We start from the raw sequence: 25484 nt of genomic DNA, 5'->3' as shown, positions 1-25484 counted from the left end.
GCCTCAGCCATGGACAGAGTATGCCCTGATCCTGTGGATGGAACTGCGCCAGCTGGAGCATGCAGTGCCCCTGGGTTTCATGGATGTTTCGTCCAGATCCAGCGCCAACGGTCATGTGTACTGACCCCACATCCCATATGTCCTATCTGACTCCAGCACCACACAGAGCATGTGGCGATACTGGGATGGACAGGAGCTGTCTCGAGCGAGCCTGGGAAGACCCTGGCTTCATATGTGATGGGCAGCATCTGGTTCCAGCACTGACCAGCGGGTGCAGTGACCCTGGAGTCCCTTGTACAGGGTCTGGCCTCAGCAGTGCACAAGGGCACGCGATGGTCCTGAGTTACGATCCTGAGTACGGTACGGTTGTGTACCATCTGGAGCACACAGTCACCCCAGAGACGTGCTGCAGACTATCTAACTCCAGTGCGGACCGTCACCTGTGTGTCCTGTCCCACTGCCATCTGGGGATACGGCCACCTTCAGGACAGAGCATGTCCAGCTCCCAGATGACTCCCAGGCCCTCTCACAAAGCACCTGCTGAGTGTGGAAGAGCACTTGAGCAATTTGCCTGTTCATTTTCCTTGCGACTTCTTTTTTTAAATGTTTATTATCTATTTATTTGGCTGCGCTGGGTCTTAATTGTGGCACTCAGGATCTAGTTCCATGACCAGGGATCAAACCCAGGTCCCCTGCATTGGGAGCACGGACTCGTAGCCACTGGACCACCAGGGAAGTCCCTCCTTGCACACTTCTAAAGCCCTTATCCAGATCTGAGTTAGCATCTTCACCCAAAGGTGCAAAGAACCTGATGGAACTAGATTAACTTTCCCTGCACCTCAGGAGTTGCAACTGATGACGTGTTTGCCAGTCGATCCCTATCTCCCTGATATGCCCTGACAGCTGGGCTGATCTTGGCTTCTCATCCGTTGCTCTTGGAAGGTCCCATCCTGAGAAAGGTGGTATTTGGCAAAGTGTAGACAGTACGGGTCTTACAACAGTATGCAAACCCACAGAGCTTTCTGGCACCAGACAGTGCTGCTGCTGCTGCTGCTAAGTCGCTTCAGTCGTGTCCGACTCTGTGCAACCTCATAGACCGCAGCCCACCAGGCTCCCCCGTCCCTGGGATTCTCCAGGCAAGAACACTGGAGTGGGTTGCCATTTCCTTCTCCAATGCATGAAAGTGAAAGGGAAGTCACTCAGTCATGTCCAACTCTTAGCGACCCCATGGACTGCAGCCCACCAGGCTCCTCCATCCATGGGATTTTCCAGGCAAGAGTACTGGAGTGGGGTGCCATCACCTTCTCTGGCACCAGGCATTCCTCACAAAAATCACATGGATCAGAGAAGCAGGTAGCTGAGGCTATTCCTAAAATGGGATCCTTCAGGCTGGTGGGTCACAGCTCTGGCTTATATCCAGAATTAATCTGGAACCCCAGGTTGGTCATTGCATGTCTCCCATGAGGTTCCATTCCTCTCACAGTAGGTAAGACCCGCCTCCCTCCCCTCCAGGGAAACTTTAGTCAGAGGCGAACATTCCTGAGAATGATTTCAGTTCAGTTCAGTTCAGTTGCTCAGTCGTGTCTGACTTTGCGACCCCATGAATCACAGCACGCCAGGCCTCCCTGTCCATCACCAACTCCCAGAGTTCACTCAAACTCATGTCCATCGAGTCAGTGATGTCATCCAGCCATCTCATCCTCTGTCATCCCCTTCTCCTCCTGCCCCCAATCCCTCCTAGCATCAGAGTCTTTTCCAATGAGTCAACTCTTCGCATGAGGTGGCCCAAGTACTGGAGTTTCAGCTTTAGCATCAGTCCTTCCAAAGAACACCCAGGACTGATCTCCTTTAGAATGGACTGGTTGGATCTCCTTGCAGTCCAAGGGACTCTCAAGAGTCTTCTCCAACACCACAGTTCAAAAGCATCAATTCTTCGGCACACAGCTTTCTTCACAGTCCAACTCTCACATCCATACATGACTACTGGAAAAACCATAGCCTTGACTAGACGGACCTTTGTTGGCAAAGTATTATCTCTGCTTTTGAATATGCTATCTAGGTTGGTCATAACTTTCCTTCCAAGGAGTGAGTGTCTTTTAATTTCATGGCTGCAGTCACCATCTGCAGTGATTTTGGAGCCCCCCAAAATAAAGTCTGACACTGTTTCCACTGTTTCCCCATCTATTTCCCATGAAGTGATGGGACCAGGTAGTTTAAAGCTCTGCAACTCGGGGACTCTGAACTTGGTCCTTAGAAGGCGGGGTCTCTCATGGAGGGCAGGGTCATGCTTTGCGGTGGAGGGCTGTCCTGTGCCTGGTAACATCCCTGCCTTTAACCCAGTAAAGTCCAAAAGCATACCTCCCTCTAGATGGTGGTGGTGGTGGTTTAGTCACTAAGTCGCATCTGACTCTTGCAACCCCATGGACTGTGGCCCGCCAGGCTCCCCTGTCCATGTGATTTCCCAGGCAAGAATACTGGAGTGGGTAGCCATTTCCTTCTCCAGGGGATCTTCCTCACCCAGGGACTGAACCTGGGTCTCCCAGGTGGCGCTAGCAGTAAAGAACCTGCTTGCCTAATGCAGGAGACATAAGAGATGCGGGTTCCATGTCTGGGCTGGGAAGATTCCCTGGAGGAGGGCATGGCAACCCACTCCAGTATTCTCACCTGGAGAATCCCCATGGACAGAGGAGGCTGGTAGGCAGCAGTCCATGGGGTCACCAAGAGTCAAATACGACTGAAGCGACTTAGCACACACGCACACTCCTGCGTTTCAGGCTGATTCTTTACGGACTCAGGCAGGTACTAGGGAAGCCCTCCCTCTTTTTGTGACAACCCAAAATACCCCTGGACATTGCTGAATGACCCCAGGGAGACAAAAATCGCCCCTCAGCTGGAAACGGCTATCCTAAGGGAGCAAGCTTTGAAAGCATCAGGTCAAAAGTTTGCTGGGTTCCAATTTCACGGGGCCCAGGGGAGGTAATCCCAAGGCTCGAATTGCAGTTTGGTGTCTTACTTTTCAAAGCATTGAATCAGAGGAGGAGCGCTGGAGGTGCCCCCGCCCACCTCGGCTCACTGTTGACCTGTTTTCTGGGAACTCCTATACAAGGGCTGTTTGAACAAGGCTCATAAAGGCAGGACTGGACTAAAGACTGAGCCCGGGCAGCTAGAGGCAGGCTCCCTGAGCCCACAACCCCCCGCAGGGCTCACCCAAACTTGGCAGGTCTGGGACTATTCCCTGTGAAGCCAACTCATGGGCAGTTCTCCTTAGCAGCTAGTGAATTCCCCTCCTCACTGTGTCAGCTCACCAGAAGCTCTGTAAGTAAACTTCAAGAAAAATGTGGAAGCAAAACAAACACTTCCTCCCCCAGCGCCACGCCCTCCCAAGGAAAAAGAACGGTAGGTCTCTCCTTCCATTTCTCAGCCAAGACACGCACCTCTTACCTTCAAGCCACGGATAACTTGAAATCGCCACCCAAGAAGCCAGCCCTGGTCACACCAAGGGGGCGAGGTGAGCTAGGGGTGGCCTCCCCGCCTTAGCTCTGGGGGGGGTCCCAGTACCTTCCGGGGGACGCTTCTGAAGTCTCAGGCTGCCCCTTTTCCAGTCCTACTCTTGGGGCTAGGGGGAGGTCAAGACTCAGGTCCCGCCCAGGTCGGAGGCTGTGTGGCCTTGGACAGATCGCTGAACCTCTCTGAGCCAGACCCCGCGTCCCCCACCCCGAGAAGGCAGCCAGCCTTCTCTCGCCCCGGGGCTACTCACGGGGCCTGGGGCTGCTCAGCGCGCACGCCGTCCCGCGGCGACAGCAGCAGCAGCAAGAACCGGAGCAGCGGCCCGAGCTGGGCGCCCCACATTTTCCCGCTCCGCGGGGGCGCCGCGCCGGGGGAGGGGGCCTGGCCAGGGCCAGGCCAGGGCCGGGGTCCGAGCGCGGCCGTCCCCGCTTCGCCGCCGGGGGCCCTTTGTTCGCAGCCCCCGCGCCGTGCGCCTGGCGCCATGCGCCCCCACTCAGCGCCCGGCCAGGCTGGGGCAGCCGGCGACCAGCCCCCTCCCCGGACCCGCCTCGTCCCCAGGCCCGCCCCTGCCCGGACCCGCCCCGCTCACCCCCTCCCGGTCTCCGGCCCCGCCCCCTCTCCGGACCCATCCGCCCACCCACCGACTCTCCCCCAGTCTCTCCTGGGACCGCCCCGCCCTCTGCCCGGATGCACCCCAAGACCTGGCCCAATCTGTCCCCTTCATCGGACCTGCCCTGCCCTCCTCTTCGCACCCCCCAACTCAGCCCCGTTCTCTCTCCGGACGCGCCCCTCCCTGGATCTCTCCCTTTCTACTGCCGTCCCTCATCCCCCCACCCCAGGGACCAGCCCCGCCCTGCCCCACTAGGGTGCCGCCTTGCTCCGCGCCGCTTGCACCCCACACCCTGCAGGGCCCCCCACCTGCCCCTGCCTTGACCGGGCAACCTGTTCAGTGCGCACACAGGAGGGGCTGAGCTCTTTGGGGAAACTGAGGCGGGCCAAGGGACGAAACTTCCAGACCCGCAGCTGCCTCCAGACATCAGACTGTTGGTCCTTTCCCCACCTCCTCCATCCACAGATGCCCTAGGCCAGGCCCCTGCCTCTCTGGGCCTCACTTTCCCCTCTAGCAAGCAGCAGGGGTGAGGAGGACCCCCTCCCTCTCTGAGAGCAGGGTGCCCCCTCCTGCTCTCCCAGGTTGCCCTCACTGTTGCAGTTCCCTCTGCCTGGGGCACTTCCCTTTCATACCATACCCAGCTTTTCCAGGCGGTCTCTCTAAGGGGGACTCCTGCGGCCATCAGGACCGTCAGGACCGTACTTCTAGTACTCTAGAACTGACCATGTGCCCCTCCTGCCCCAAATCCTCCTGGCTCTCGAGGCTTATTGAGGCCAAGAAGTCCAAACCGGGGGGTGCCCTGATGGCTCCCACCTCACCCTAGTTCCTAGATGCCCTGTGCCACCCTGTGCTGACCTCCACTGCTTGCCTTTATTAAACTCTTTCCCTCTGTCTCTGCTTTTGCCTGCCTGACTCCTGCTGCTTCCAGAAGCTTCCCTTGTACCCTCCCTGCCCCCCAGGCATAGTGGGTCCTCCAGGCAGTCTCTCCCACCAGTCCATTCCACAAGCCCTGGTCACCCGGTGAGCACCAAGGGGGCAGGCAGTGGGGGCTTCAGGAGAGGTAGGACCTGCTGCCGCGGACGGTGGAAGGGGGTGTGCAGGGGCCACAGTGGACCGGAGGGCAACAAGGGCAGCAGCAATGCTGAGAGACCAGGAGGAGTTGCCTGCCTCCTGTCCCAGCCAGGCTGGCACCAAGCAGGGCTGCCTAGTGAAATCCTTTTAATTCACATCTGCCCACCCCTCCACACCCCCTCTTGCATGCGTGCTAAGTCACTTCAGTCCTGTCCAACTCTTTGCGACCCTATGGACTGTAGCCTGCAAGGCTCTTCTGTCCCTGGGATTTCCCAGGCAAGAATACTGGAGCAGGGTAGTCATGCCCTCATCCGGGGGATCTTCCTGACCCAGAGATTGAACCAGAGTCTCCTGTGACTCCTGCATTGCAGGCGGATTCTCTAGCACTGCGCCATCTGGGAAAGCCCACGCCTTCCCTTTCTCCTCCATAAACCAGGCTCCACTCCCCAGTCTCGAGGCCAGCCTCCTGCCCCTCCATTTGCTCGCTCCTCCACTGGGCTCTGGTCACACATGCCTCCGGGGTTCCATGGACCCCAAACTCACTACCACCACCACCCCACCCAGCCTAAGTGCCAGCTGCCCCTTCTTCCTGGGGTGTTCTTCCTCCCATAGCTGCCTTTCCTCCTTCCACCTTCAGGGGTACCTCTACCGTCCCTCCTTCCCAGACTGCCTGTCCCATAAGGCCTCAGATTTCAGGTACTGCCTATGCAGGTCCCCAAAAGCCTAGCTGAGTTCACTGCTCTCGCTGTATCTGGCCTCCACTTGGCAAGAGAGGCTATACCCCACCTGGCTGCTTTCCCTGGTAGCCAAACCAGCTGCCCCCCACCCAATCTTAGCTAGCAGATCTCTCTTTCTTGGTTTTTTCTCTCTCTTTTTTTTTTTTTTTTTTGGCCACACCACCTGACTTTTAGGATCTTAGTTTCCCGATCAGGGAATATGCCCACAGCAGTCAAAGTGCAGAGTCCTAACCACTGGACCGCCAGGGAATCCCCTCACTTTCTTCTTGTTAAGATAAGCTGATTATGCCCTCCTGCGGAAAGCAGGGGCACCCCGCCCTCTGGTTACTACAAAGCCTGCCTCCCACAGCCTCTGGCGGTCCACTCAGCTCCCAAGTGTGGGTCCTGCATGACCAGCTGTGTCTTGCCCCCACCCCAACCAGAGCTGTGAATATACATAACTAACAGACTGCTCTCCATCTCACCTGTTCAGTGTTGGGTGTTTCGTGTTTGGCTGTCTTGCACTATTTAGCGTGAGGCATCCTCTGTCGGCAGAGACATCACTTTGCTGACAAAGGTCCATACGGTCAAAGCTGTGGTTTTTCCAGTAGTCATGTACAGTTGTGAGAGTTGGAACATAGAGAGAAGGCTGAGCGCCAAAGAATTGATGCTTTCGAATTGTGGTGCTGGAGAAGACTCTTGAGAGCCCCTTGGACAGCAAGGCCATCAAACCAGTCAATCTTAAAGGAAATCAACCCTGAATATTCATCGGAAGGACTGATGCCGAAGCTGAAGCCCCACTACTTTGGCCACCTGGTGAGAAGAACCAGCTTATTGGAAAAGACCCTGATGCTGGGAAAGATTGAAGGCAAAAGGAGAAGAGGGCAGTAGAGGATGAGATGGTTAGATAGCATCATTGACTCAATGGATATGAATTTGAGCAAACTCTGGGGGATAGTGAAGGACAGGGAAGCCTGGCGTGCTGCAGTCCATGGGGTCACAAAGAGCTGGACACGACTTAGCGACTGAACAACAACAGCAATCCTCCCTTCACTAATGGGGTGAATAGGAAGCGAACAGCAGACCACTGTGCCTCAACATCCAGCCCTCAACATCGCTCTGTGGTGCCCAGTACCGAAGCCATGATCTTATTATCCCAGTGAACCCGCTTTCCTGTCTGACTCCTCTGGGCCCTGAGCACCATTCGCTGCCGGATGCTGGGCCCCTGGTTGGGAGTGGGCATCAGTACACACATGTGACAGCCTCCCCGTCCCCGTGAGCTGCAGTGGGACACTGCGAAGAGTCCCACACTGACACATTTCCAGCACTTGTGTGAGCCGCTGGGTAACAGACCCACGCGTGCTGCAGTCCCTGGGTTTGCAAAGAGGTGGACACAACAGAGAGACTGAACAACAACAACTACTAAAAATTAAGTTATACCAACTTTCTATTAAAAATCCATATTAAAAATAAAAGCGAAGTGTGCAAAAGTGATCAGTTCTTCATTATTTCACTACATCATCCTATTCTCTGCGCTCTTGGGAGTATCCTTGACCTTTGAATCTGGTGGTGAAAAGACTCTCATGATGTGTCTCTTCCCACGTAGTGACTTCCTCCTGGCAGCTTGAAGCTGGCCGTGGGGGGAGTACAGCCAATTCTGCCCTAAAGCTTGTTTTGAAAACAAAAATTTGTTCCAACACAATGGATGCATAAGGGAAAGATTTGAACATAATTTGATGGAATGTGGTCTTGCTAATGCAGGATTTGGTCTGTGAGAAACCTGGAGTGAATTCAGGAAATAGCACCACGCTGGCCACAGCCACATAGGAATATACAAACCACACACACACACACACACACACACACACAGACACAGACCCTCCACATCTAACTGCCTGAGCTGTTAGGAGCCACCCTGCCCAGCCCCAGTTTCATTTCAGAAAACCTCTTTCTAGCACAGCGACCCACAGTCTGCAGCCTTCCCACATCACATGCACACACAAACCTCAGATATTTTCCAAGGTCAAGTGCCGTATGCGCCCTAATGCATGTCATTTCGTGCCATTTGGTGCGTGGGCAACGGTGCTGTCAGCAAGTCCCTATCTTTTCTCAATGCGTCGCTGGTAACGGTTTTTGAGGGTGCTGTCCTGCCTCCTTTTTCCCATGAGCCCTGTGGTTGGTGTGAAGAACGTGGTCATTTTCAAGCATGTGTCAGGGCAGAACTGGCTGCGTTTACCCCACTAGAAGAGATCATTAAATAGGTCCCAGCGCACCAGTGATGAGTGGCGTGGCGGTCTGGGTCTGGGTGTGGGTGGGAGGACGAGATAGACAGTCCAATTGTAAGAAGTGTTTTGTTCTTCCAGAAAGCCAGCAGGTCCTGGGGCCACCAAGCACCCAGCAGTCGGGACATGGCATCTGATGAGCTCACCGCCGGCAGAAGATAGAGGATCAGCACCGAATGGCCAGTCCCTCCAAGCCAGAGGGGGAACAGGGCAGGAGCAGCTGTGGTGAGCGACATTTGCTGCCCAGGAGGACACAGCCAGGTCATCACCAGTGGTGTGGCCAGTGATGTTAATGAAGCTGAAACTGCATGTGACCCTTGACCCTGCTGGAAGGACACGGATGCTTCAAGGTGACCTGGCCAAGAGCTTTCACAGTTGTGTTATTCAGGGGCGGTGAAAAGTGAGAAGCAGCCTGTGTGTCCATGCAGGGGATGAAGGACAAACCGATAAAGGAAGGAGGGGTCGTGGGTGATTCCCACATATCAGGGAAGATCGGGTATGGGGTCAGGGGAGAAGAGTAACCAGGGAGAGGGATGCAGGAAGGCGATTTCAGCAAGACCCAAGCACTTTCACCTCCCGCTGCCTGGGAAGCAGGAGCCTGGAGGGGAGGGAAGGGTGATTGGGGGATCTTCCCACACCTGTGTGATGTCATTCACCCTGTGTCTGCTGTGCCCCCAGCGTGTGAGGACTGGGGGTGCTGGCTCGACAGAGAAGCAGAGGGCTCTCCATCTGGTTAGTGTGAGCTCCCTCCCAGGGCGGACTTTGGGGAAGGATCCCAAAAAAGATATACAAATGGCTGACAAGTGCATGAAAAGATATTTTAAAACTGGGTTGTCATGATGTAAAATCTGTAAGTTTATGAAGAACGTTGATCTGTATGCTGAAAACAAGTAAATTTGATGGCGTGTCAATGACATCTCAATAGAGCAATGATGGCATATGGAAACACACGCAAATACACTCGTTTGCGTATATATTTCTGAAAAGCAAACAATGTGCTTTGGGAATGCCCACGCTGGCAGGTCTTGGCTTTCTTTTTCTCCCTCCCTCTCTGACTCTGTATTTCCAGCATCTCACAGAAGCCCAAAACAGCTCACTTCCACTTTGCAGTGGAATTAATAAAGATCAGTAACAAGAAGGTGGATTTCACGCACCTGACCTTAAGCTCAGTCCAGGGCTCAGCAGAGATCAAGGCAAACACTAAGGACGAGATCTCTGCCATGCAGATTCCCCAAAGCCAGCTCCCCCTGACGCTGCTTATGTGCACGCCATGTCCTGCTCTTTTGCATCGTGAAAATGTCCAAGCAATTTCACAGCAGTGTAGGGCGCAGAGGCACGTTGGCAGAGGGCTTTCCAGTTGTTATTTGCAGTTCCAGTCCATGGCAGAAATCCATGCTGTTTGCAGATGCAACAACCACTTCTGGGGTCTTTATTAGTGTCCTGTAGCTGCTGTAATATAAGACCACAGACCAGGTGGCTTAAACAACAAGAACTTGTGCCCTCACAGTTCTGGCGGTCTGAAATCTGAAAATAAAAATGTTGGCACGGTTGGTTCCTTCTGAAGACTGTGAGGAGAATATATTCCTTGCCTCTCTCCCAGATTTTAGTGGCTGTTGGCAATCTTTGGTATACCTTGGCTTGTTGATATACTGCTCCAGTTGTTCCATACCAGGGTCCTTGGACTCTTTGGTGTGTGTGCTCAGTCACTTCAGTCGTGTTCAGCTCTTTGTGACCCCATGGACTGTAGCCCACCAGGCTCCTCTGTCGGTGGGATTCTCCAGGCAAGAATACTGGAATGGGTTGCCATACCCTCCCTCCAGGGGACCTTCCATCCTAGGGATCAAACCTACATCTCTCACGTCTTCTGCATTGGCAGATGGGTTCCTTCCCAGTGCCATCTGGGAATCCCTCTGGACTCTTAAATCAATAGAAATTGATAAGAGTCCAGAAATTCAGGCAAGACTGCAGTACAAGCAAGTGAGAACAGGAAACAGGTGCTGAAATTTCCTTGGCTGTCCAGTGGTTAAGAATCCACCTTGCAATGCAGGGGATGCAGGTTCAATCCCTGGTTGGGGAGCTAGGATCCCACGTGCATTGGGCTAACTAGGCCCATGTGCCTCAGCTAGAGAGTCCATGTACTGCAAAGAAAGATCCTGAGTGCAGCAACTAAGACCCGATGAAGACAAATAAATAAATATTAAAAAAAAAAATTTAAGAAGAAAGAAACTGATGCCTTTGGTCACTCTCTGAGATGGGAGTTGAGATAGTTCCTTAAATGGGGTGGGGGGTGGGGGCAGATCAGTAGGTTGGGCAGGAGGTGTAGCTCAGGTGGCTGCCCACCCCCTTCTTGGTGCTGGGCACAGGGATCATGCGCAGTACTCTGCTTTTGCCCGGGGCACCTCAGAAGAGGCAATCGGTTTGTAGCCTTTTGGTATCTTATTGTGCATTTGCTGTGCTATGCTAAGTTGCTTTAATCGTGTCCAACTCTTTGCCATCCCACGGACTGTAGCCTGCCAGGCTCCTGTGGCCATGGAATTTTCCAGGCAAGAATACTAGAGTGGATTGCCATTTTCTCCTCCAGGGGATCTTCCCAACCCAGCGACTGAACCTGAGTCTCTTGTCTCTTGCCCTGGGAGGCAGATTCTTTACCACTGCACCACGTGGGGAAGCCAATAGGAAGTCTCCAGATTTCCCTCTTCTCACAAGAGCACCAGCCCTATTGGATCGAGGGCCCACCCTAATCCAGTATGACCTCATCTTAATTAGTTACATTTGCAAAGACCCAAATGCATTTGGATTTATGACTCAAATAAGATCGTATTCTGAGATTCTGGGTGGACATGAATTATAGGCGGATCCTATGTATCCTAATATAGGGACCTGTCAGCAAATAATCTAAAGTGATTTCTTAGGCACTGCCTAGGAAGGGAATAATAGCTATATAAGTTGAAGTCTGTGCCTAAGTCCAGTTCATCACTTCCTTGGCCTAAGTTAGCTTTGGCCCCACTGGGTCATTCTGATAGCGTCAGAGTCCAGATCGCAGCAAGTGAAGGGCTGGGTCTGGGTGGGGGCTTGGAGTCAGACCTAGGGGTCCCAACCCAGCTCCACATCTGGGGCAGTGCTGATCAATCTGGACTTGGTTTTCCTTGTCCATCACACAGGGATAGTCATAACCCCACCCTCATACATGCTGCTAGGACTAAGCAAGACTATGGTGTGTGCAGAAAGCTCAGCTCTGGGCCTTGTTCAGCGACCGCACCCAGGAAACCAGAGCTGTTTCTGGGCTCCTCTCCCCTGTGCACCCACTTCTAGGTCTCCTTCCAAAATCTGGAATCCGGAGAATGTGGGCCTCATGCCAGCAACAGTATCTCATCCTGGCTAATGATGACGGCTGAAATATTGGGTCAGTCATGAATTGTGGGTCAGTCATGAGCTGCAGCCCAAGAGGGGTGCTAGGATTCAGTGAGCATTCCTGCAGAGAAGAGGGTCCCATTGAACCTTGTGGCCTGAGAAGGCTTCCTGCTTGCCCTCCCCCAGTTCCCTCTGCCACCCTGTGCTCCCCTAGAAGGTTCTAGAGCCCATCCAAGTTGGGAGCAGGTTTTGTCTGCACTGTGGATGCCTGTGGCACCATGGCAAGTCTAGCTAGGCTTTTCTCTGTCCTCTTCCTGCCCGTGTGCATTAACAAAACAAGGATTCCCTCCCCTTCAGGACTAAGGTCAAGACCAAGGTCATCTCCTGCTGCTCCAGCCTCCACCAGGCCAGGTCCCACCGCCCAACCTTTGCTCAGGCTGTGTCCACAGACTGCAGGCCCTTCCTCCAGCTCTCTGCATAGCCATCTCCTCCTGGCTAGTCTCTAAGTCTCAGCTTAAACATCATCTCTTCCAAGGGGACCTCCCAACCTGAAAGGACCCTCTAGTCTTGTTCTATCCTAAGGCCTTGTTACCAGGTGGATATCTGCAATATCCAGAGACATAAAGATCACTATTTAAATTGCCATTTAGTACATTCTCAACACTGCATAAGCATCACCTCTATCTAGTTCCAGAACATCTTGTCACTCTGAAAAGAGACCCTGTGTGCATTAAGCAGTCATACTCCATCCCCACCCCACGCCCCCAGCTGTTGGCAACCACTAATCTGCTTTTCTATTTCTGTAGATTTGTTACTTAGTCCAGGCTCACTCTGCTTGCCACATAAGCCAATAAGTTGGGAGACAAGGTGTTGAGGCGAGTAATAACAACTTTATTCAGAAAACCAGCAGACCGAGACGATGGCAGACTAATGTCTCAAAATAACCATCTTACTGAGGTCTGGGTGCCAGTTTCTTTCACAGAACACAGAAGGGGAAGCAGTGAGGAAGTAAAATTTCAGTTCAGTTCAGTTCAGTCGCTCAGTCGTGTCCGACTCTTTGCGACCCCATGAATTGCAGCACGCCAGGCTTCTCTGTCCATCACCAACTCCCGTTTAAAAAGACATTAATCTTGCAAATATCTCCTGGACTGGCCAGGCTTGGGGAAGGGATGTGTTCATTTATTTCTTCCAGCCATTCACAGATGAACAGAATCAGAATGTTTCCCTGAACAAAGGCACTTTAGTTTAACATTCAGGCAGAGAGGAAGGTTTCTCCAGGCAGGACGTTATGTGTAGACAGTATCCTTTTACTGAACAAAAGCAATGGGAAGCAAAGGTTAAAGTCACAGGTCCAACCTGAAGTCAGGTTTTGTCCTTCCCCATAGCAGATTTGCCTGTTCTGGACGTTTCATATAAATGGAATCACAGACTATGTGGCCTTTGATGTGTAGCTTCTTTCACTTAGAATAATGTCTTTAAGATTCATCCATGCTGTAGCATGAATCAAGTCTTCATTCTTTTTTATGGCTGAATAATACTCCACTATATGGACATGCCGCAGTTTGTTTATCCATCCACTGGTTAGTGAACATTTGGGTTGTTACACCTTCTGGCAATGGTGAATGTTCATAGTTTGGCTATGAACACTCATGTGCAAGGCTTTTTTTAACACCTGTTTTCAATCCTTTGAGTCCGTACCTAGTAGTGAAATAGCTGGATCATGGGGTAATTCTATTTCACTTTTTTGAAACCACCAAACTGTTTTCCACAGCAGCCACACCAATTTACAGTCCCACCAACAGTGCACAAGGATTGCAATTTCTCCACACCCCTGACAATACTTATTAATGTCAAACTTTTTGATTCTGGCCATCCGGGTAGGTGTGAGGAGGTATATCATTGTGGTTTTTATTTGCATTTCCCTGATAACTCAGATTTAGTCTAAAGAGTTGGGGTGGGGAGGGGGGGCAAAGGGAGAGTGCCAGGCATGGATGTGAACATCTCGTTGTGGTTTTTAAGAAACTGCAGTGGGGACTTCCCCAATGGTCCAGTGATTAAGACTCTGTGCTCCCACTGTAGGGGACCCGATTTCAATCCCTGGTCAGGGAACTGAGATCCTGCATGCTGCATGGTGTGACCAAAAAGAGAGAGAGAGAGAGAGATGGCTCTGATAAGAGGAAGGACTTTTGAGAATCAAGAGAGAGAGCAGAGAGACCAACACAGGGCTTTGCAACATTTTGCATCTCACCAAAGGTACCCAAGTTCTGGCCAGGATTTGGTGGGACATGCAGGAGGCAGAGAGAAGGACAAGCCTGTCTCGTCTGAACTTCTGCCACTCACCAGCTGGGTAATTTCATGGACCATCCTGGAGGGCCGATTCTGGCCCTACAGGGTTTGTTGAAGAGATTGAGCAGACAGCACAGCGTGACAGTGTCCAGCCCTCAGTTGGTTGTACACTCATGTGCGTCCCCTCTGTGCCCACTCACGTCTTCCGTAGCCCCTCAGCCCAGAACAGGACGGGCATCCCATTGTCAGAAAATGGCTTCGGTTGCAAGCCACCTGCTTTTCCAAAGCCAGTGAAGGATCGGGGGCTGGTTCCTGAGAAGAACAGCGATCCAGGTGCAGCATCTCCGTGCAGGGCAACACACCTTTCAGAGCTCCCACTTAGACTCGCGAAGAGAAGGTCTAACTGTAGAAAGCCAGTGAGGGCAACTCTAAGGCTTTATTCCTGGATTTCTGTGCCCCAGCACTGCTGACATTTGGGGCCAGATTATTCTTTGCCATGGCGGGTGGCGGCTGTCTATGCTATTCTTGGGCTTCCATGGTAGCTCAGATGGTAAAGAATCCACCTGCAATGCAGGAAACCTGGGTTCGATCTCTGGGTTGAGAAGATCCCCTGGAGGAGGGCATGGTACCCACTCCAGTATTCTTGCCTGGAGAATCCCCATGGACAGAGGAGCCTGGCAGGCTACAGTCCATAGGGTGACAAAGATTCGGACACAAATGAGTGACTAAGCACAAGCAAACCCAGCAGATGCCAATAAAACCACACCCAGCTGAGAATCACTGGTTTAGAAGATCCCAAGTTTTTCACTTTGGAAACCAAATTCTTGGTATTTGCACAAAATACCCGTTTCCCAAGAAAACCATGTTTGGAAAGATGCCACCATACTATGAGTTCTATCAAGTAATGATTCATAGCCCATTTTTATGAGCTGTCACTCACCAAGAGAATCAGTGGTATAGACTATCTACTAATAAACTGAGACAAGTAACAGGAACACAGAAGTGCCCTTTGTCACCCACCATGGAGATAACTAGTTCAGGCAGGATCATAATAGATGCTAATGATGATGATAGGAGGGTGGAACGAACAGGTGATTGGTGTGGACACAAAGGATTTGACCACAAAAAACCTCCCAGTGCAAAAGGGAACACAGGGCCTTGTGGTGGAGACTCTTGGTGTCAAAGTGTGAAATTAGGAGGCATAAGACCACCCTCACTTCTGACACCAAGAGCAACCGGCATCACTAACTCAACGGAGGTGAGTCTGAGCAGGTTACAGGAGTCTGTGATGGACAGGGAAGCCTGGTGTGTTGCAGTCTATGGGGTCACAAAGAGTTGGATACAACTGAGCAACTGAACTGAACTGAAGACCTCCCTCAGGTTCAATAATCTTCTAGAAGGATTCACAGAACTCACTGAAAGTTGTTACATATGACAGTGAAAGGATATAGGTTAAAATCAGCCAAGAGAAGAGTCTAGAAGAAATCCAGACATGGGCTTCCAAAAGGTTCCCCCACCCAGTGCAATCAGCAAAGAGTTATGTTCCTGGCAATGTGTGACGTCACACACGGTGTACCGCCAACCGGAGATGCTCACTCAATGTCCAGAGTTTTCATTGGAGGTCCGAGGTCAACTGCCAATGTGCCTGACCTTTAGTCTCCAGGCCATCTGGGGGTCAACCTGAGACCACACAGCCCGAGGTCCCCATCGTAAATTAGATTATTTGGGGTGGCCCAAGTTTCCAGGTAAACAAACACACTCTTCTCAGGCAGAATATCCCAGAGGTTTAGAGGGCATGTCCCAAGAGCCAATAGCAAAGTCCAGACTCTCTTTGAATCGGGTTCAATTCTTTACTACACACAAGATAATACCCAGTGAAGGGACCAGATGACAGGGGAGCTTCCTGATGTGGTATCCTGAGAAGAATACATCATTGATTCTGTGGTCCTGCCAAGAATTCGGGGGCCTGACTCTGGACATAGGGTCTACTGATAGCTCCAGGTTGAGAGTCATCCACAGACTGAAAGGGTGTGTGTGTTTTTCTTTCCCAGCAGTTTTATTGAGATATAATTCACACACCATACAATTTGACCATTTAAAGTGTCCAACTCAATGGTGTTTTCAGTATGTATACTATAGTGTATACACACACATGTATATATATGTATGTACTTCCCCAGTGGCTCGGCAGTAAAACTGCTGCAATGCAGGAGACGCAGATGTGGGTTCAGTCCCTGTGTTGGGAAGATCCCCTGGAGGAGGAATGGCAACCCACTCAAGTATTCTTGCCTGGAGAATTCCATGGGCAGAGGAGCCTGGTGGCTACAGTCCAGTGGGTTGCAAAGAGCTGGACACAACTAAAGTGACTGAGCATGCAGACACACGTTTGTGTAAGTGTCATCATAGGCATTTACAGAACATTTTCGTGATCTCAAAAAGAAATCCCATGCCCGTTAGCTATCATACCACCCCTCCATCCTCTTCTGTAACCACTCATCTGTCTTCTTTCTCTATTAAGACCCTATTCTTTAGGACTTCCTTGAAGGTCTAGTGGTTAAGAATCCATCTGCCTATGCAGAGGACATGGGTTTGATCCTTGGTGGGGGAAGATCCCACATGCTGCAAAGCAACTCAACCCTTGAGATGCAGCTCCTGAGCCTGAAAGCTGTGATTACTGAAGCCTGCATGCCCGGAGCTCACGCTTCACAAGAGAAGCCGCCGCAATGAGAAGCCCACACACCACAATGAGAGAGTAGCCCGCCCTTGCCATAACTGGAGAAAGCCCACGTGAAGCAACCAAGACCCAGCGCACCAAAAATAAATACATTAAAAAATTTTTTTTTAAACTCTATTCTTTTAAACCATCAGGACCATGAAGGAAAAGGAAAGACTGAGAAATGTTCAATGTTCTAACTAAACGGTCAGCCGGAGTCCAGATGGCACCTGGTGACTGCTGGCGGCACCACCCTAGTGTAATGGTGGATTCATGCAGTCGCAAGTGGGTTTTGTAGGAGAGTGTCCTTGTTTGTGGGATAGTGTCAGGTGAGTGAGTAGCATATGTGTCAACTGCTCGGGGATGATTCAGAAAATAAAGCACTGTGATGAGTGGAGATCTAGAAAGCAAGGGACCGGGGCCAAACAGGACCAAATGTCCACCTTCAGGGAATCCATCTGAAAGGAGGTTCTTGGCCATTTATCTGTAATTCTGAAATTATTTCAAAAGAAATTATAAAAAGGATTTAAATTTTAATTAATTACTTTAAGTTATTGAAAAATTTTAAAAATCATTTAAATTTTTATCTTTAATTATTAAAAATATTTTTAAAAATTTGACCATGTATTTACCAAATATATTAATATTACTTTTTCTCTCTTTCATTTTTCACATACATTTGCAATCATTGCAAATTGTATCACTACCATATAGCATTTCTTGTTTTCATTTTTTTTTTAATTTATAGATTTTTTTTTTTTAACAGCTTTAAGTTTCCAGAAAAGTAGACTGGAAAGTTCACAGTTCCCCTTGCAACAATTTCCCCTATTATTAACATCTTGCACTGGGGTGGTACATTTGTTAACAATTGATGAATATGAATATTGATGTATTACTATTTAAGTCTGCAGTTTATAGTAGGGTGGTGCACATTCTATTTTCAGAAAGTGCGTGCTGAGTCGCTCAGTCATGTCCTACTCTTTGCCATCCCATGGACTGTAGCCTACCAGGGTCCTCTGTCCATAGAGTTTTCCAAGCAAGATTACTGGAATGGGTTGCCATTCCCTCCTCTAGAGAATCCTCCCAACCCAGGGATCAAGCCCCAGTTTCTTGCATCTCCTGCATTGGCAGGTGGATTCTTTATCACTTCACCACCTGGGAAATCCATTCTATGGGTTTTAACAAATGTATGATGTCATATATCCACAATTGCATGATCCTAAGATTAGTATATTCTTTTTCAATTATAAAAAGAAAGAGAAAGAGAGAGAAAGAGGGAAGAAAAAAAGGGAAGGAAGAAAATCTAGGTCAGTCTCCTGGTCTTTCCCCTTCTTGCCTTAGCCCCAGCCATCACCCTCTCCTGCCCACTGTCAAAAGGTGAGCTCCACAACAGAGGGCAGAGGGAGGGGGTGTGACTTGATCACCCTGCCCATCGCAGAATACGATCTGGGACAGGAGCCCCTGCCCCACCCCCTCCTGAGTCATCCGTCCCCAGAGATCCCTCAGCCTAGGACCCCACTTGGCAGACTCACTATCCATTTTATTTTAGATATGATGCTAAAATCAAAAGCAACAAAAGAAAATAGATTAAAACTTTTGTGCATCAAAGACTGTCAAGAAGGACTCCCTGGCAGTCCAGTGGTTAAGACTCCACTTGCAATGCGAGGGGCACATGTTTAATGCCTAGTCAGGGAACTAAGATCCCACATGCCATGTGGTGCGGGGTGGGGAGTGAACGATCAAGAAAGTACAAAGACAACATGAAACGGGATGAAATATTTGCAGACAGTATAGCTGATGAGGGATCAATACCAGAATATATTTAAAAAGAAAACTCTTATAACTCAGCAACAGCCAGAAAAGGACAAAAAACCTCATTGAAAAATAGGCAAAGGACTTGAATAGACATTTCTTCAAAGATGATACACAAATGACCAATCAGCACATGACAAGTTGCCCTAAATCTCTAGTCATCAAAGAAATGAAAATCAGAACCATGATGAGATACCTCCTCGAACCTGTCAGGATGGCTACTATCAAAGCAGCAGAAACTAACAAGTGTCGAGGAGGACGTGGTGGAATTGGAATACCTGCACACTGCTGGTGGGAATTTAAAATCGTGTGGTAGCTGTGGAAAGTAGTCTGGCAATTCCTCAATAAGATAAATACAGAATTAGCATATGATTCAGCAATTCTACTTGTATATACATACATATATATATGGGCTTCCCTTGTAGCACTAGTGGTAAAGAACCTGCCTGCCAATGCAGGAGACAAGAGATGAGGGTTTGATCCCTGGGTCGGGAAGATCCCGTGGAGGAGGGCATGGCAACCCACTCCACTATTCTTGCCTGGAGAATCTGCATGGACAGAAGAGCCTGGGGGACTATAGTTCATAGGGTCTCAGAGACTGAAGAGACTTAGCATGCATACATATATGTGTGTGTATATATATATATATGTATATAAATATATACCTGAGAGATTTGATAATATGGACTCAGATAATTGTACAAACACAACCACAACAGCACCAGTCACAAACGCCAAAAGGTGGTAACAGCCCAAATGTCCATCAATAAATAATGAAATGATGAATAGATAAACAGAATGTGATCCATTCACACAGTGGAACAGTCAGTTCAGTTCAGTCGCTCAGTCATGTCCGACTCTTAGCGACCCCATGAATCGAAGCACGCCAGACCTCCCTGTCCATCACCAACTCCCGGAGTTCACCCAGACTCACGTCCATCGAGTCAGTGATGCCATCCAGCCATCTCATCCTCTGTCATCCCCTTCTCCTCCTGCCCCCAATCCCTCCCAGCATCAGAGTCTTTTCCAATGAGTCAACTCTCCACATGAGGTGGCCCAAGTACTGGAGTTTCAGCTTTAGCATCATTCCTTCCAAAGAAATCCCAGGGCTGATCTCCTTCAGAATGGACTGGTTGGATCTCCTTGCAGTCCAAGGGACTCTCAAGAGTCTTCTCCAACACCACAGTTCAAAAGCATCAATTTTTCAGCACTCAGCCTTCTTCACAGTCCAACTCTCACATCCACACACGACCACTGGAAAAACCATAGCCTTGACTAGAAGAACCTTTGTTGGCAAAGTAATGTCTCTGCCTTTGAATATGCTATCTAGGTTGGTCATAACTTTCCTTCCAATATTACTCAGCCATAAAAAAGGGATGACGCACTGACACATGCTAATACCTGGATGAACTTGAAAAACATCATGCTGAGAGGAGGAAGTCAGACACAGACAGACAGTGTATGATTCTATTGATGTGAAATATCCAGAAAAGACAAATCCACAGAGACACTGTTTATATTATTAGTTATGGATAGTTAATCATAATATAGGGTCCTAGGTTCTATATTATTATATACTAGGGTCCTCATATCTGCTGCCACCCTTTAACTAAAGAGTCTTAGCTTGATGAAGGGAAAGATGTGTTTTATGAACAAACTTCTGTAGCACATTTTGTGGGGTGCTTTATTGGCAGGACCAATAAAATCTAATATTTTCATGACTTTTGGATGTTAAAAGAGAACTTTGGGAAGTTTTGTTCTCTTTGCAGTCACATTAAAATAAAAACATTTTATTCAAAACAAATTTCACAGAGACGACAGACAGCAGATTAGTGGCTTGGAGCAGGGGTGGGGGTGCGGCTGCTGTGGGAGGGGACAAGAAATAACTGCTCATGGCCATGGGGTCTCTTTTTGGAGTGAAGTGTGTGTTAGTTGCTCAGTCATATCCGACTCTTGGTGACCCCAGGGACTGTAGCCCACCAGGCTCCTCTGTCCTTGGGGATTCTCCAGGCAAGAATACTGGAGTGGGTTGCCAAGCCCTCCTCCAGGGGATCTTACCAACCCAGGGCATAGCAGGCAGTTTACCATCTGAGCCACCGGGGAAGCCCTTTATGGGGTGATAGAAATGTTCTAAAATGGGCTCTGGTGGGGATTGCCTAACTCTGGGGATATACTATAAACCATTAAATTGGGCCCTTTAAAATGGGTGAATTGTGGACTTTCTTGGTGGTCCAGTGCATAAGACTCTGTGCTCCCAAGGCAAGGACCCGGAGTTCCATCCCCAGTCAGGGAACTAGATCCCACAAGCCACAACTAAAGATCTGCCTGCCACAATTGAAAAAAAAAAAAGTCATGCCCCAACAAAGATCAAAGATTCCCCATGCCACAGCTAAGACCTGGCACAGCCAAAATAAATAAATAAATAAATATTTTTTTAAATTCCATTTTTTAAGAAAATGGGTGAAATGTATGAAATCTCTCACTAAATCAGTTACTCAAGAAAATGAAGCTCCATATATCCTTCTAATTCTCTGTATATTCATTCTATTAATGTTTGAGAGTTTGATATTGAAATTCCCGCTAAAAATCATCTACTTAAAAAAATAATTGTAATATATGGAACCTAGTTCTGTACTTCCAAAGTCTCCTGGAAATGTGTTATCATGCTTTCATAATGTAGAAAAATAAAAATAAGCTCCAGGCATGATCTTCTGCCAGAGTGTGGCAGGGTCTGGCGCTGTGGCCACCCTCTGGCCCTGCGTGCCTGTTGGGCAGCAACCTGAAGCCCCAGACGGCGCTGCTGAATTTGCTTTGAAAATTTGGATCTAAAAGTCTATCCTGGCTCTGCGTCCCTGTTCTGGGAATGGCTTCTGTCCACCCCCACCCCCACCCCCGGCCCCCGCCTCGGGAGGCCGAAGTTTTTCTCCATCGTGCTGTTCCAAGAGTGACAGGCTGTGCTTGCTTCAGCAGGAAAATAGGCTGAGATTTCAGCATCACTGGAACCTGGACAGGCCACAGGAGATGGTCTGTGCCGAGCAGGAGAGCTGGCTCTGGGCCAGCAGGCCTCTGCAGACACAGGAGATCCTTAGGAAGTGGAAGCCCCAAGGCAGGAGAAAGGATTTCCTCTCTAGCTCTGGTCATGCATCGGGCAGGGGGCAGGAGACCTCCACTCACAGAGCCTGGGCACCTTTTCCCACCCATACCCGCTGGGCACCCTGCCAGGGTGGGGGTGAGGGGGAGTGAGGTAGGCAGGCACACCTTGACCTTGCCAACAGGGACAGATGCCCTGGGGAGGGGGTCGTACTGGAAATTTGATTGCTGGCTGCTTTCAGGATTCAGGGGAAGTTACTGCTAATGGGTACAGGGGCAGGGTAGTGAAAAAATGTTCTAGAACCCGACAGAGATGAGAGTTGTACAGCTTCTTGAATATATTGAATGAAACTGAATTGTTCCCTTTAAAATGGTTACCTTTATGGTATGTGTGAATCTCATCTCCATTAAAGAAAAGAGAAGGGACTTCCCTGGGGGTCCAGTGGTTAAGAATCACCCCACAGTATTCAGAGAAGGCCAGTTCAGAGGTTTTATTTCCTGTGGGTATCTTTTAATAAAGAAGGAAAAGCAGGAACGGTGTATCTTTAGAGTACATGCAAAACAGAAGTGTCTGATTAGAAATAATTTTGAAAAAAAAAAGTGAAAGTCGCTCAGTCCTGTCTGACTTCGCAACACAATGGACTAGTCCATGGAATTCTCCAGGGCAGAATACTGGAGTCAGTACCCATCTCCTTCTCCAGGGGATCGAACCCAAGCCTGCCACATTGCAGGTGGATTCTTTACCACCTGAGCCACCAGGGAAGCCCAAGAATACTGGAGTGGGTAGCCTATCCCTTCTCCAGTGGATCTTCCTGACCCAGGAATCGAACCAGGGTCTCCTGCATTGCAGGTGGATCCTTTACCAATGAAGCTATCAAAGAAAAAAAAAGTCTGCCCTGAAATGCAGGGGATGTGGGTTCAAACCTTGGTCAAGGAACTAAGAGCTCACATTCTGTGCAGCAACTAAGCCCACTCGACACAACAACTGAACCCCTGTACTCTGGTCTCTGTACCACAGTGAAAAATCCCATATGATGCAAGGAAGATGTTGCATGCTGCAAACAAGACCCGAGGCAGCCAAATAAATGTTTTTTAAAAAACATAGAAGAGAAAGAAAAAGAAAAGAGAAAGAAAAAGAGAAAAGACGAGAAAGAAAAAAAAATGCATCTTGCTGCTGAGGAACCCAGAACACTCAGCGTGGCCAGGATTCCAGAGGGTCTTGATTTTAAAAAATAAAAAATTCACATATTGGGATATAGTGAAGTCATTCTGCCTTATGCATAAGTTAACTTGAATTTTATGCTAACTAAACTAGCCTGTTCGTGGCCTATCATAGATACATTGTGTGTGTGTTCAGGTGTCCGACTCTTTGTGACCCCATGGACTGTAGCCTGCCAGGCTCCTCTGTCTGTGCGATTCTCCAGACGAAAATACTGGAGTGGAGTGCCATTTCCTCCTCCAGGGGACCTTCCCCACCCAGGGACCTAACCCTCCTCTCCTTCGTCTCCTGCATCAGCAGGCAGATTCTTCACCAGTAGTGTCACCAGGGAAGCTCACATACATTGTACATCCGCTTTATTTATTTAAGGAAAGGCCACGTTGACCGGAAGTAAAGAATGTCCACGATAGAAAATAAAGATTAAATGCCCCTTCTCCTGGAGTGACAGTGCTAGTCCTCCTTTGATGATAAGACTCCGTTCCCAGGTGCCCGGCCATGCCTACTCGCTGTGTGCGTGCTAGCCTGTTCTTTATTTTGGACCACTAAAGAAATGTAACCCTGACTTGTTTAATGTTTTTTGTTCTTTCAAGATATAAAAACTGTGCTGAAAACCCTGCTTCTCCAGAGCAGCTTCTCAGAGTGATCTGGAAAGATGACTTCTGGGCTGGTCCTTGCTGCTGCTGCTAAGTCACTTCACTCGTGTCCGACTCTGTGTGACCCCAGAGACGGCAGCCCACCAGGCTCCCCCGTCCCCGGGATTCTCCAGGCAAGAACACTGGAGTGGGTTGCCATTTCCTTCTCCAATGCAGGAAAGTGAAAAGTGAAAGTGAAGTCACTCAGTTGTGCCTGACTCTTAGCGACCCCATGGACTGCAGCCCACCAGGCTCCTCCATCCATGGGATTTTCCAGGCAAGAGTACTGGAGTGGGGTGCCATTGCCTTCTCCGTGGGCTGGTCCTTAGTCTGGCTCAAATAAAACTCTTTCCTATTCTTATTATGCACAGAGCAGACGTCCAGTGGAGCAAGTGAATTTTGGAGCCAGACGTAAGTTCAAATTCTGACTCTTGCATTTACCAGCTGTGTAAGCTGGGAAAAGCTGAGTCTTTTAATTACCTCAGCTGTCAAGTGGAGATCACAACACTTCCTTTCAGACCAATTTGGGGATTAAAACTCAATTTGCAGATTCAACTCACTGGGACCTTGTCTGGCATGTGGAAAGCACTTGATAGAAAGGAATCATGTTCACCCTGTGGAACACAGTCCCTGAGGCAATGAAAAGGAAAGATATACGGACACATGCAATGACGTGGACAAATCTCAGAATAATAATGCTGATTGAAAGAAGACAAAGAGTACATATTATAAAGTTCCACTTATAGAAAATGCAAACTATAGTGACCCAAAGTGGCTGCTTGAGAAAGAGGGGGAGGGACAGGCAGGAGGGATTAGGAAGTGTTGTTATTTTTTAGTTATTATAATGTAATAAGAAATATATACCTGTTCAGGAACACAGCTCCTAAACCCGCTGTTGTTTCCTAAGTGATAAGAGCAACAGGAACATATTTTGCTAAAATACTTGGTTTCAGTCCCGTTTCTGAAATAGAAAAGTGTCTTTTATTGTTTACACCCTTTTCTTTAAAAAAGAATAACGTCAGATTTTTTTAAATTCTGTTTGTATATTTACGGCCGTGCTGAGTCTTCATTGCTGCACAGCAGGCTTTCTCCGGCTGTGGGGGTGGGGAGCTTTGCTTCTCACTGCGATGGCTTCTCTCGTTGCGGCGCACCGGCTATAGGCTTCAGAAGTTGAAGTGCGTGGGCTCAGCAGTTATGGCTCTGGGCTCTACAGCACAGGCTCAGTAGTTGTGGTGCTCGGGCTTAGTTGTTCTGTGCGCAGTAGTTGTGGCGTATGGGCTTAATTGCTCTGTGGCGTGTGGACTCTCCCCGGACCAGGAATTGAACCCATGTCCCCTGCATTGGCAGGTGGATCCTTACCCACTGGACCGCTAGGGAAATCCTAAAATAATCCCTTTTCAATCACACCTGAATTTCAGGTGCTGAGATGACCTCTGGAAAGCACCTGAGGATGAGGGCTGGTTGCCTTGGAAATGAACCACGTGATTGGAGAGTCGGATCTTTCGGTTCCACCCCTTTGACCTCCAGGGAGAGAAGGACTGGAGATTGACACTGAATCACTAAAAACCAACGGTGAGTCAGTCGTGCCTATGTCGCGGAGCCTCCATAGAAACCCAGAAGGGCAGCGTTCAGAGAGCTCCTGGGTTGGTGAACACGTGGAGGTGCTGGAAGGGTGATGTGTCTGAAGAGAGCATGGAAGCTCCACGTACCTTCCCACAAACCTTGCCCTGTGTGTCTCCTCTGTCTGGCTGTCCCTGAGTCCTACACTTTATTAAAAACAAACAAACAAACAAAAACAGTAACAACAAGGAATGTTCTTTCCTGAGTTCTATGAGCCATTCTAGCAAAGCATTGAAGCCGAGAAAGGGATCTTTGAAATCCACGATGTATTTCAGGTCTTTCAGAAGTCCTGGAGGCCCGGCCTTGGCCAGGGCATGGAAAATGGGGATGGTCTTGTGCAACTGAGCGCTCTACTGTGGGGTTTACACTAACTCTGCGGAGTTAGCGTTGAATCATACTGCGGACAGACTGGTGGTGGCCAAGGGGAAGGGTGCTGGGGGTGGTGTGGAACAGGAGGTTGAGGTTAGCAGATGTAAGCTTTTTAAAAAAATATGTATTCATTTATTTGGCTCTGCCGGATCTCAGTTGTGACATGTAGGGTCTTCGTTTTTTTTTTTTTTTTTCTTCAGTTGCAG

The 25484-nt window shown here is 49.4% G+C and overlaps 1 protein-coding gene and 1 long non-coding RNA gene across 5 annotated transcripts in view; one reads left to right on the top strand and one right to left on the bottom strand.

Moving 5' to 3' along the window:
- CPAMD8 (C3 and PZP like alpha-2-macroglobulin domain containing 8) overlaps positions 1-4058 on the bottom strand; it is a 99547-nt gene extending 95489 nt beyond the window's left edge. For all 3 annotated transcript variants that reach the window (XR_015166530.1, XM_086408601.1, XM_086408602.1), the window contains exon 1: positions 3758-4058. Coding sequence is in view for 2 of the 3 variants with exons in the window: in XM_086408601.1 (XP_086264727.1) it covers positions 3758-3990 (233 nt within the window). In the remaining variant the exon portion in view is untranslated. The remainder of the gene's footprint in view (positions 1-3757) is intronic.
- Positions 3377-25091, top strand: LOC147368167 (uncharacterized). Of its 2 annotated transcripts, XR_015166532.1 has the most exons (3): positions 3384-3508; positions 8268-8536; positions 24708-25091. It is a non-coding gene; the product is annotated as an uncharacterized LOC147368167 (long non-coding RNA). The 2 variants fall into 2 exon arrangements; XR_015166531.1 differs by lacking the exon at positions 24708-25091 and having other exon boundaries at positions 3377-3508; positions 8268-9142.
- The last annotated feature ends 393 nt before the right edge of the window (positions 25092-25484 follow it).

Source organism: Bos grunniens, chromosome 7 (genome assembly GCF_055505025.1).
Source record: "Bos grunniens cultivar Pamir isolate PY7600 chromosome 7, Bosgru_T2T1.0, whole genome shotgun sequence".
NCBI lineage: Eukaryota > Metazoa > Chordata > Mammalia > Artiodactyla > Bovidae > Bos > Bos grunniens.
The sequence above is the reverse complement of the archived record's forward strand: the minus strand, read 5'-3'. Positions and strand labels throughout refer to the sequence as shown.